The sequence below is a fragment of the Cebidichthys violaceus genome, unplaced genomic scaffold (assembly GCF_023349555.1).
Source record: "Cebidichthys violaceus isolate CVI_PGR_0920_01 unplaced genomic scaffold, fCebVio1.0.p SCAF_1, whole genome shotgun sequence".
Classification (NCBI taxonomy): domain Eukaryota; kingdom Metazoa; phylum Chordata; class Actinopteri; order Perciformes; family Stichaeidae; genus Cebidichthys; species Cebidichthys violaceus.
The window spans coordinates 1,672,643-1,685,163 of record NW_027176262.1 but is presented as its reverse complement, the minus strand read 5'-3'; the positions used below and the strand labels follow the sequence as shown (position 1 = coordinate 1,685,163).

General features: G+C 43.6%; 1 protein-coding gene across 4 annotated transcripts in view; it reads left to right on the top strand.

The window, feature by feature from the left end:
* The first annotated feature begins 1,597 nt into the window (after nucleotides 1–1,597).
* The window catches only part of LOC137868674 (alpha-2-macroglobulin), a 31,589-nt gene continuing 20,665 nt past the window's right edge, over nucleotides 1,598–12,521 (top strand). For 2 of the 4 annotated variants that reach the window (XM_068705568.1, XM_068705575.1), the window contains exons 1-13: nucleotides 1,598–1,801; nucleotides 3,608–3,788; nucleotides 4,542–4,698; nucleotides 6,848–6,900; nucleotides 8,456–8,476; nucleotides 9,098–9,266; nucleotides 9,386–9,470; nucleotides 10,256–10,376; nucleotides 10,468–10,582; nucleotides 10,684–10,793; nucleotides 11,161–11,316; nucleotides 11,536–11,769; nucleotides 12,371–12,434. In XM_068705568.1, the coding sequence (XP_068561669.1) occupies nucleotides 1,719–1,801; nucleotides 3,608–3,788; nucleotides 4,542–4,698; nucleotides 6,848–6,900; nucleotides 8,456–8,476; nucleotides 9,098–9,266; nucleotides 9,386–9,470; nucleotides 10,256–10,376; nucleotides 10,468–10,582; nucleotides 10,684–10,793; nucleotides 11,161–11,316; nucleotides 11,536–11,769; nucleotides 12,371–12,434 (1,549 nt within the window). In that variant the 5' untranslated portion in view covers nucleotides 1,598–1,718. The remainder of the gene's footprint in view (nucleotides 1,802–3,607; nucleotides 3,789–4,541; nucleotides 4,699–6,847; nucleotides 6,901–8,455; nucleotides 8,477–9,097; nucleotides 9,267–9,385; nucleotides 9,471–10,255; nucleotides 10,377–10,467; nucleotides 10,583–10,683; nucleotides 10,794–11,160; nucleotides 11,317–11,535; nucleotides 11,770–12,370; nucleotides 12,435–12,521) is intronic. The other 2 variants (XM_068705591.1, XM_068705583.1) reach the window with 1 other exon arrangement.

The window sequence follows — 12,521 nt, the reverse complement described above, 5'->3', positions numbered from 1 at the left end:
AAGTGACCATATCTGGACTGAGGAGGAGTGACGTAGAGACGCCGTATACGTCTCTGGTAGAGACCTGTCAATCAGCGTGTAGCCCCGCCCCTAAATCATCCCCTGCTTTATGGTCTGTTTGACTCTAAATGTTCCATAATGTACTAAATGAACATCATGCTGTATTGAAGAAGACTGTAAACTAGAGATTGAGACCATAAACTCATGTTTACAATGTTTACTGAGGGAATAAATCAAGAGAGAAGTAGAGTCATTTTAGACTAGACTTCTATACAACCAGAGGAGTCGCCCCCTGGTGGACACTAGAGAGAATGCAGCTTTAACACGTGAAGCTTTGACTTCACTCTGAAGAACTGGAGGTTGATGTCTGGAAGTTTTATTAACTCCTCTGTCAAGACAGAAGACAGAAGCTTTGAACCTACAACTTTTTCACTGAAAGCCTGAGTACCAACCTGGAGGTGTGAGGTTTGATCAAAGAGACCCTATCAAATGGAGTTAGATGTTGACACATAGCTCGACATATTAAAGGTGCCCTGTGGAGTTTCCTTAAAAACATACTCAACGCTAAACTGTCGGCCATATTATCTGCCCAGAGAATTGGTTTAGTTGCTGCTTTGTGCAACACTGAACCTCATGAGTGGCCTTTAAGTCCCACAGTTAGTCAAATTAGGGCCCAGATTCCTGCACAGGTACCGTTCTTTAGCTGATTTAATACTGAAATGTAGATCTGTGTGCGTTCTGCAAAGAGAAAAGAGACTTCACTGTGAAATGTTTGATTGTAAAAGTGTTTATTACACATTCTCTTTGTTGGTAGAAAGCACAGGGGGGCTCCGATCTTCATAGAACTGCCCTCGCACAGTGCGTCCTGTTGTATGCAGCATGCATTTAATTTGAACATTGGCCCAATTACAGACTCACACAAAGTCCTTGACGGGTTTAGTTCTGTCCTTCACTCAAAGTGTTTGAATCTGTCTCTCAGACATGTTGAGTCCTTTATGAACACTTTCCCTAAAAGTCTGCAGTTCTGCAGACTTTGTCTTCGGGAATTACCCACAATTCATAGCAATGTGACGTTAAACACGCGGGGTTACCGGTGGAAGCCGGAAACATTGTTATATAGATATATAGATTATATTATATATATTATATTACAGTGAGTCCCTGAGGGTTCAGGCTTTAGGGGGGACACTGGGCACCATTGACTTTGACCCTCTTGCTCGTGTATCTGCTGCTCACTGCCAGGATTTAGAAGAACATCCTGGTACTTCAGTGTGTTGGGACTGATTCTAGCAGACTGACTGGGTTTTAAGGGTGAGATGATCTCAGCAGATGTCAGTCCGGCCTCTTGTTGCTCAGCTGTGTTTGAATTGTTCACCTTCACAGCCTCCCACTCGTTCTTTCTTCACTCCTCCATTCCCTAAAACACTGGCGGAGTGGACTTCTGGCAGCAGATCATTGATTCTGCTTTTTTTGGGAAGTGGAACTCTGTCGGGAATAGGGAGGAGGCTGCAAAGGTCCAACGAGTTTGGGGGGGAGTGACTCCAGAGGGAGGTGGGGGTGTGGGGGTATAAACAGCGAGCCACCGCCGCCGCCCCCCCTTCGTTGGAGCAACTTGCCCCGGCACATCCGACTCAGTCCGTCCGCCGCTCCGTGACTCCAGGCCCGCTGCAGGCTGGAACTTGCCCGCTAAGCACTAGCACCGACTGCGCTCCGCAGACATGGCTCCTGTCCTCCAGACGCTCGTCCTCATCATCGCGTCAGCGCTCGTGCAAACTGCGCGTGCGGCCCTCTTCAATGACACGTGAGTGTAAAAAAAAAACAAAAACAAAAAAAGCGTTTTTAAATCAACAACTTCTCGTTTTTTTCTGCAAAAAAGAAAAAGTTTGCTTTGTGCGTCACGCGCCAGAGGAGGCCGAGTGCGCGCGCGCGCGCCAGTGTTTTTGCAGGAGACGCAGCTGCACATGATGAAGTAAAAAGTTAGATGTTTTTTGTTGTGGTATCACTAAGGACCAAAATCCAGCAGAGAGTCCAGTGGTCGGCCTTAAGATACTGTTATGCAATCTGTACTGTGTGTGTGTGTGTGTGTGTGTGTGTGTGTGTGTGTGTGTGAGAGTGAGTGAATCTACTGCATCATCCACAGAGGTGACCACTGTTCTTTAGTGGAGATCTTTGCTCTGAGTTTCCTCCTCTGCATATTGATTCTGTCCTGACCTTTTGTTTTGTGTGTTTTCTGCACCATGTTTACCATAATTCAACACTCATAGTTTGTTTTTTGTGTCGGAGTCCAATGACTTTTCATCGTTGTGCAACTTCGTCTCTGGTCAAAACAAGCATCAATATTCTGAGCAGCAAGCAGCAACCAAAACTCAATTAAATGTGTCCTTTATGTCTCATTGACAGGTCTGTGTATGGAAACCAGCCTCGAACGCAGCAGCAGAGAAAACATTAAAATAACATTTCAAACACTGATTATTTTGTCTTGTTCAGTGGTGGAAAAAGTATCGACAACTCAAAAGTAAAAGTACTTGCTTTGTGACTGATTTTATTATATTTCTAAGAATGTCCTTCTTAAAGTGAAGTATAAAGTAGCATAAAATGAAAATACCAAATTAAAGTACAAATGCATCAAAACTGCAGCGCTCAGGGATCAACATTAGCTTTTATTTGGAGTTGTGTTTCTGCACGTTTGATGACGTTAAGTCTAATATTCACTCGTCTTTTTGCTCCGTCTTTGGTCTCCTCCCACTCCTGAGAATCGTTTGTTTGTTGCTGTTAAATGCTCCAGAATGTTCTCCAGCTGGTTGCTAGGCGTGTCCCTGGTTGGTAGGGTATAGTGAGTTGTCATCATAGATGGATGATGCGTCTTCACTTCATCCCACTGTACAAAAACAGAAGCCAGAATATCCCCGGTACGGGAGCGGCCATCTTGAGATCTGCGGTGAAGTGATTGGGGGCGGAGCAGCGGGAACGGAGGTCCTGCCCCCCGAGCCAATCGCGAGCTGAGCAAGGCCACAGATAGTTAGCGTGAGCCGCCTAGCTGCTGTGTTAGCACCACAGCTAGCTGTTTGGCTAGAAAGACAAAACGACAACAACTAACCATAATATCTTTATGAGTACATTATTTTTGCACTGACACATTCTATTAGGGAGACTCGTGACGGGGATAGAACGTTTAATTATACATCGACTCCTCTGTGACGGTCAATCATGACGTCTGACCCGCTGTTTAAAGCATCAAATAACTCATTAATAACCAAACTTATCAGAACACTTACATCAGCGTGATAAGAACTACCTAAAATGACAGAAACCATCTTTGGGAAAAATTAACTTGATGTGTATTCTGTTTTTTTTTTAGTTTGTCCCATATGCTAACATGGAGGGGGCGGGGCTTATGATCGCTATTGCAGCCAGCCACCAGGGGGCGATGGAGTTGTTTTGGCTTCAATAATATAGGAACAATATTGCTTATACAAAATACGCAAGAATGATTGTTCCCAAGAATGATTGTTCCCATCAACCATCTCTGCTTATGGTTTTATTTGTAGTGTTTGGTTCAGATCTGCAGCTCGTCTGGTCCTTTTGGTTTCTTTGTCTCTACCTGCAGTATTTTCGCGGTGACTGTGAGCTCCCAGGTGAGAGGAGGGAAACAGGAGACCCTGTGTGCTCAGATCCACGGCCCCACGGAGCCCGTCGCTCTGACCGTCGCCCTGGAGCTGGACTCCGGCACAACCGCCATCCTGGAGGAGCAAGTCAGCCAGGACTTCTACCGCTGCCTGAACTTCCAGGTCTGACGCGACATGTGTGTGTGTGTGTGTGTGTGTGTGTGTGTGTGTGTGTGTGTGTGTGTGTGTGTGTGTGTGTGTGTGTGAAGACGGCGGCTAACATGCGTTTTGCTCTTTGGGCGGCGAGGTAGATCCTGAAAGTCTTTAGCGGTTAAATGAGTCCAAGAGGCTCAAGGTAGTCCTGCATTTAACTAACGGCACGAACTCTGGAGCCACTCTCTGTAAACTGCTGCTCTGGTTTCTGTCACTCCGCCGCTCGCTGTTATGCAACTTACTGGAGGGCCTTGGTCCACATCGATGGAACCGACCCGCCGACCCCAATCAGCTCTGTGACAACAGCTCTTACTCTCAGTGTTTGCCCCCCCCCCCCCTCGCAGCAGGGCAGACCCAGTCTGGCATTCGTCTACCTGCGACTAAACAAAGGCTGGATCTGTACCTGCATTCCTCTGGTCTACCTCCCCAACCCCCCCGAACTTCAGGCCCACAGCACTAAAAACACACTTTTCACCCAAATTTGGAAGCCGTCCCTGTTGTTCAACAGCAGCTCCATTAGCAAGTGAAAACACATGCTACACACTGACGATGTTTCACTCGGTTTCAGCAGAACTCGGATGGATTTGCTTCCCAGCAGTTGTTGTCATAGTTGACCAGATGTTTGAACAGCGAAAAAAAACGAAATGTACAATCTAGAAAAGTGCACAAAACTGCATTTTAAAAGCTTCCAGTACCCCTCTGACAGATGCGTGTTTTCTGCAGGTCCCTACCGTGAGCTACAGAACTGTGGCGACCGTTAACGTCAACATTCAGGGCGCCAGCGGCTCCATGAGCAAGACGACCAAGATCCTCATCGAGCCTCCCGCTTTCATCCACATCATCCAGACGGATAAACCCGTCTACAAACCCGGACAGACGGGTGAGTGTTGAGTGGACCTCCGTGGAGGACGTTCAGAGGGAAGAGCTGCTGCTCCGCTGTCGGCCCCCGCCGCGCTGCTCACTAATCCTGATGCATTTGCACAATTCTGGTCTACATTACTATATCTGCATAATGCTGAGCCACTACTTTAGGAACGCCGTCTATATTCAGCACCCGGAGGAAGGGTAGTTCCTCAAGAGTTCTTTGTAGAGGTTGTGTTCAAGAGAGTATATATATATATATATATATATATATATATATATATATATATATATATATATATATATATATATACACATACATACATACATACATACATACATACATACATACATACATTTCTCTATCCATCAAAATCTCACGGACCTTTTTTAAAAATGGGTTAGGGTTAGTTTAGTTTAGTAATTTAGTTTTTTCTTTAATTTTCACCCACAAAATGACCTTTTGTATATGAACTACTCTTTGAAGTCGAATGCATCTTTTGCAGCTGTCGCAAAAATGCTCTCTTCAACGTAGACGAGCTGTGAACACAACGCCGACGTCATCCTTTGAATCGGTGTAGCAAACGCACATCCCTCTGTTTACGTCTCCAAAAGACAGGGAGCAACATTAGCTTTTATTTGGAGTTGTGTTTCTGGACATTTGATGACGTTAAGTCTAATATTAACTCGTCTTTTTGGTCTCCTCCAACTCCTGAGAAAGTCCGTGCATGAGCATGTAGTGGAGAGACTTTTTAAAAGGTACGGTTTTAGCAAAGAGGCATGTGTTTGTGAAGGAGTGAGCGTGTGAGGATGAATGAGACTTTGATTCTTCTGCACCAGTTGTTTGAGAGTTTTGCTCTTATGAAATCAATTTTTTTCTGTTTGTTGATTCGCTGTGGAGGTGTGAGTGGAGAACATTTATTTTTGAAAGAATTCAAGGTAACAGGGGGTGACTGATTACTAAACACCCGTGGACTTTGATGCACGCCCCCGCAACGTCTGTGAGGGTTCAGTTCTGTCCGACTGTCAGAGTTTGAATCTCTCTCTCGGACATTTTGTGTCCAAAATCTGCATTTCTTCCCCAACGTAATTGCCCACAATTCATAGCAATGTGACGTTAAACACGGGGTTACCGGTAGAAGCATGGAGACGTAAGAAGAAGACGGACTGAGAGGACGGCTCATGTGTGCTCAGCCTGAAGTGAATAGATTATTTGACCGACGCCTGATCTCATGAGGAAAGAGTCTGGAAGACGTTCAAGTCGGGGAGTGAAAAGTTCAAACAAATATAGACGACGTGACGTTCTCATGGTGATGTGATACGTCTCAGCAAAGTGCCCTCCCATTCCTGTTTACACCATTTCAAACATTTACCAGGAGACGTCGGTGAGTCCCTGAGGGTTCAGGGTTTAAGGCCTTAGGTAGGGGGGGGGGCACTGGGACTGGACCGTTGATATACAGACGGCCATTTTGTTTCTTCAAATGAAGAAAAACAGTCCGAAAAGACGAGTCGTCTCAATACGACGCCGGTGGTTTTATCAGGACTTCACACATTTAGTATTCTAACGTTGGGGCGTGTGCGGGTTCGTCATATGGGTCAGGCGTAAAAAAAAAAAAACACTTCCCAGAATGCAACTCCATAGCGTCTGTCATTACGCGGTGTCTCTGGAGGAGCGCCGTCTCGTCTGAGGAAAGGATCACGGTGATGTCATCGGGGTTGTTTTTGGCTCTTGCTCGGGGATTTTTAACAGAACGCCTGTAAAACAAAAGGCACAGAGAGTCACATGCTGGTGAGGAGCATTATGGGAAATCCAGTATCCAGGAAGTCTTTTTTTAATTGAGGTTGATTTGGACTTTTCTTGTTGTCAGTCTGTACCAAAGTGCTGCAGAGCCCCTTCACAACCTCTTTCTTCTCATGAACCTTAAACTGCTGCTTCTGTGGTTTAAAGTGAAGAAGTTGAAACATTTTGATATTTCTTTGTTATAGTGAATAGTGTCGCCTTCTTCTTTTGTGCCATCGGATGTCCCTCCTCAGCTGTACTGTAGGATTTAATTCAATGTGTTCTCCGTTTGTCTCACTGATTGCATGTACTGCTGTGTTTTTATCACATTTAAAGAATACATTGATGCTTATTTCTTTGTCTGTTTTTTTCCGTCTTTTCTCTAAAGTCCAGTTCCGAATCGTCTCCATGGACGCTAATTTCATCCCCGTGGATCGAGTGGTGAGTCTGATTTATGTTTATTTGAAAATGATGACTATATCGTACGACGCGTGTCACGATTCCAAGCCGTGAACTTCTGCAGTCTGGTGCGATTTCTACCGAGCGGTCGGTGAATGCGAGGAGCGAGGTCTATTTTGGTTCAGGAGAGTGGGAGGTGAAAAGGAGGGCTGTTTGTTGGTTTGGGAGACGGCGTGGGCGTGCAGCGCTGTGTGGAGTAGTGTGATAAACATGCTGTCGGAGTTCATTTGGCGCACACTGCATCTGACCCAAACATCTGGATCAATACGGGGCTCGGGGCCTTTTCCGTTTGTGTCAGAGAGGCTGAAAACACGACCGTGTCGTATGATGAGGGAAGGTTTGAAACGGCCTCATAGGAAACTGTGAAGCTGGAGCATTCTGTCACAAATCGATCACTTTCCGACCTCAGGTTTTCCATTTCAACACTTTTCACACAGCAACAAAATACTGTCTGAATGTCTGCATGAGATAAACAAACGAAGATAGAAGGTTCAGGTGACTTAACACCATAGACAGTGAATAAGAAGAGGATGTAGTCATCGTGACATCACCCATCGGTTTATAGACCGATGTTTTGAAGCTTTCAGTTCAGCGATTTTTGCCGTCGTCATCTTGGATTACGGCCGTCGCCATCTTGTTTTTTTGCAACCGGTGGACAGGAAGTGACCATATCTGGACTGAGGAGGAGTGACGTAGAGACGCCGTATACGTCTCTGGTAGAGACCTGTCAATCAGCGTGTAGCCCCGCCCCTAAATCATCCCCTGCTTTATGGTCTGTTTGACTCTAAATGGAGCATAATGTACTAAATGAACACCATGCTGTATTGAAGAAGACTGTAAACTAGAGATTGAGACCATAAACTCATGTTTACAATGTTTACTGAGGGAATAAATCAAGAGAGAAGTAGAGTCATTTTAGACTAGACTTCTATACAACCAGAGGAGTCGCTCCCTGGTGGACACTAGATAGAATGCAGCTAACCGGAGGTTAACGCCTGCTTTACGCTCCACATTTTTGCTAACTTGGGCTTTATACGTAAATTTAATTTTCTGTTTTTCAGTCATGTTATGATACACAAATATGAGGTAAAACAGAAATTCATAGGCAACATTAAAGGGTATCATCTGCTCTTTAACGACAGAAGTCTGCTGTTGCTCACAACATGAAAACAGATGTAGAAAACCCTAAAACTTCAAAATTTGAAAATTAGATTTTAGGGACAAAAACACCCTAATATGCATGTTTATTTATTTGGACAAAAAGTATTGACAGTTTTGTACATATATGCATTTAAAACTTTGAGAGCTTGACTAGAGCTTAAAATATACTTCTGTTTGTCCACAAAGTATGAATTTGTGGGTTATGTCGGCTTAAAAAGGAGAATCAAATGAGTCTTTTTTTTCTGTAGGTTTTTGCTGGAAAAATAGAAAATATTCTCTTGGTGAACTATCTTCACATATGTATTCTAAATGCATATATTGTGCAAATTCTATTTACAGTTTATTAACTTATATAATTGTTTTTTTTTTTCTTCAGTACAAAGTGGTGGAGCTTCAGGTAAGATCGACTCAAAGTTATTACATGAGAGACTGGCTCTGGTTTGTATTGACGAGATATATCTTGACAAATATTTTAAAGTTTTACAGGAAGATAAAAGAGAGATTTTGATATAAAATAAGTGACATTCTAAATAATAATAAATAAGTGATATTCCATCCATTATAGCTGGAGTAATATGAAAATATTTTTTTTTTTAAGATTAGGACACACACAGAAATGCTAATCTCTGACTGCAGTAAAGGTCACATGCACATTGCTAATTATATAATTATATGCACATACAGTACAGAAATGTAATATTGTATTTTTTTGAAGACTAAAATTTTGAAGCCCAATGTTCAGGATTTTAGAACTTTGGATTTTGGCGGCCTCTAGTGGTAGTACCGAAACAAACAAGCCATCAAAGCTGGAAGTTGCACACTAGTTTGTTGTTTTTGTACAGACACAAACATTTGCCCTCTAGGGGCCCTCTAGGCTTCTATTCTATGAAACACTCCATCGGTCCACACTATATCTGGTCCGTCCTTGTCAACCGTTGCTCTTGCTGGTCATCTGCAGCAGAGAGCCGTTAGCTCTGATCTCAACCTTCAGTCAGTGTGCCTCTGTCTTTTTATGTAGGATCCCAATTCAATCCGCATAGCCCAGTGGTTGGATAAGACCGTCGTTAGCGGCATCCTTGATCTCTCCCACCCGATGATTCCTGAGGCGGTACAAGGAAGCTACGTGATCGCCGCCTCGACGGACAAAGGAGAGCAAATATCCCACAACTTTGACATCAAGGAATACGGTCAGCAGCAGTTGAATGCAAAAAAACAACAACAAACAAACGTAATTTACCAGAAATTATGTTTTGATCTATGTACATTTTCAGCGGTAATATTTTTGATTCTGTTTCCTTTGCTTTAGTTTTGCCAAAGTATGAAGTAAAGATTCATCTACCCAGTGTGATTACCATCCTGGACCAAGAGGCAACACTGAAGATTTGTGGAAAGTGAGTGTCCCACTTAAACGGGACAGACGGAGGTTTGAAAATCAAGTTTAGGATAGTAGCCAATTAAGAAAGTCAAACTGAAAAATGGAATTATCCTCACTAAGGAAATACAAACCGTAATGATACTGCAGCTCTTAGACGGATTTTTGTATTTTCTTAAAAGTGCCAAAAGCTAAGTTGAGAGCATATCTATTGCCTCCACATGGCTCTCAACATGGTGACAGCTGAGTCGGAGGCTAGCAGCTAACGGTGCTAACCGTGATAACAGTGCAAACAGTTCAAAATGTTCCTGAGGAAGAACTGAGGTTTGTGGGCGTTCTGCGATGCCGGTGTTGGTCTGGACGGCGTTATCAGCTGTAACCGCAGTATGAGAGCAGTGCAGAGCAGCGTCCGTTAGCTAACCAGTGGAGCTAGCTCACATACACCATAATACAAATGTTAACCAGAGTTGGCTGCGTTCAAGTACAAGTGCTTTAGGGGCGGGGCTACACAGTGATTGACAGGTCTCTACCAGAGACGTATACGGCGTCTCTACGTCACTCCTCCTCGGTCCAGATGTGGTCACTTCCTGTCCACTGGTTGCGACGGCTGTAATCCAAGATGGCATCATGACAACTACGTCCACTTCTTATATACAGTCTTATTATATTACCACAGCTTTGATGGATATTGTGTTAACTTCTCAGTGAATACCACACTTGCTGTCTATGGGACAAAACTAACCTAAAATGCTAAAATCAAATTTCTGAAAGTCATCTCTGCATCCCTGTGCGTTTTCCTTGCAGATACACCTTTGGGAAACCAGTTGTTGGTTCAGTCAAGGCAGTGTTTTGCAGAAAAGCCATCCGGTTATACTGGCATACATCTCACCAAGAAAAGGACCTGTGCAAGACCTATGAAATGACGGTGAGCACTCCAGATATAAACCTCTGACTTGCTGTACGCGCCGTTTTCTTTCACAAATTGTTTGCAATTGACTCATGTTATTATCTTCTAGACGGATAAAAGTGGTTGCGCCACACAAACTGTGAACACGACAGAGTTTGCTCTTGAAAAGAACGTGTACAAGGAGAACTTTGAGGTGGTTGCTGAGTTGGAGGAGTACGGCACAGGTAGGTCGATTGAACACATGTCGAGGGTTGACCGGATCGTTGAGTAAATCGGCGCTAGTTCCTGATGGATCTGTGTGATCTTTATGTGTACTACCATCTAGGGGTCATTCTTAAAGGCAATGGGCAGACCAGCTTCAGCAATAAGATCCGGATGGTCACCTTTGAGGATGTACCTGCTGCCTACAAGCCTGGCATCCCATTTGAGGGAAAGGTAATCCGTCTCACAGCACAGCAGAAATGAGGAATATTTCTTTATATCCTTTGTATTTGTGAAGCTGTCAGCTGGTTCGCCACTTTTTGGTCCAGACTGAAACATCTCAAAACAATATCTGTACGGACATGCATGGTCCCCAGAGGAGGGATTCAGCAGCATTTAAGTTCTGAAGTGTGTTTCAGCACTGCAGACTTTTAACGTTCTCAGGAGTCTCCAGGACAACGTAACGATCCACATTCTTGCTCACCAGAGGATGAACCCCTCACATTTTGGACACACCATTAGATCATTTAGTATGTTGAACGAATGATGAACGTTTTAGTCTGCTGAGGGCGAGCTTCTGCTTTCCTGACTTGTTTTGCAGGTCAAGGTGATCGGTCCGGACAAAGCACCTGTCGCCAACGAGACGGTGCATCTGTTTACCGGCAACTCTCTAAAGTTGACGCTCACTACAGACGCGAGAGGCAAGGCTTCATTTTCTTTGGACACCGCCCTCTGGAATGACACCGTGAATATGAAGGTTGGTCACTGTTTGTTTGTTGTGAAGAATCAATTCAGTTCCTATTATCAACCAAATCAGTATTCATCCGTTATACGATCCATATCTAATTAAAGAGACTTTCCACCGTATCGATCACGTTGGAGGTGAACAACCTTTTTTATTGAGAAAGTTCATTGGTAATAATAAGAGTGTGGTGTGAAATGTGACCTTTTTGACCTGTGGTTGTTGTGTCAACAGGCGACTTCTAGCAAGGAGGAGACTGAGCGCCACGTCGGCAATGTGCGCAGACCGGAGTACAGTCCGGCCTACCACAACGTGGAACCATTTTACTCCAAGAGCAGTAGTTTTCTGAAGCTCATGCACGTGAGCGGGAAGTTCGCCTGTAACAAAGACGAGACGGTGCGCGCTCAGTACATCATCCAGGGGGAGGAGCTAAAGAAGAACCAGGAAGTCCTCGACTTCTTTTACCTGGTAAGACTCTTGTTATTGAGTTCCTGTCAGAATTACATACATCATGTTTACAGAGAAATCACTTGGATCACACATCTTGCCTACATGTTGACTCTCTTAAAGGCTTTTTGCAAAAAGGAACTGCACCTCCTTGTGTATAAAAATGTATTCCAGAATGTATTCTGTTCCTGCAGTCTCTAGGTCGATAGCTAAGAACATCTTTTATGTTCAAAGCTCCCTCTGATTGGAATAATCTACCTGTAAATATTGGTTCCATATCATCCTCCCGCCTGTTCAAAGATGCTTCTTATTATGGGATCAGTTGAGCATGTCTCTATAATTCTGTCTTAAGACTTAATTATTTAATGCGATCACTGACTTTAATGCTTTTCTATAACCTATGAAAGAATGATCCATTTCCATGCTCTCTTATTTCATTTTATTTGTCACATTTTGTTTTGTTAAATTATAAGTTATTTTTGTTTATGGTTTAATGTTTTGTCTCATTGTGTTGGTATTGTATAATTGTCGTTGAGGACCCACTTATACCTAATAAAGAATTTCTATATTTGTGAAAAATATGCATTTAATTAATGAATTGAAGTGTTATGTTTCTTCGTAGGTGATGTCCAGAGGTGGAATTGTGCAGCACGGTCGTGTCCCAGTGGCTGTTAAAGCAGGAACTGGTACAAACTAATGTTACTTAAACTGAAAGGATTAGTGATGGACTGTATAAAACCCATGATAACAATCAACAATAGAACAACTAACTA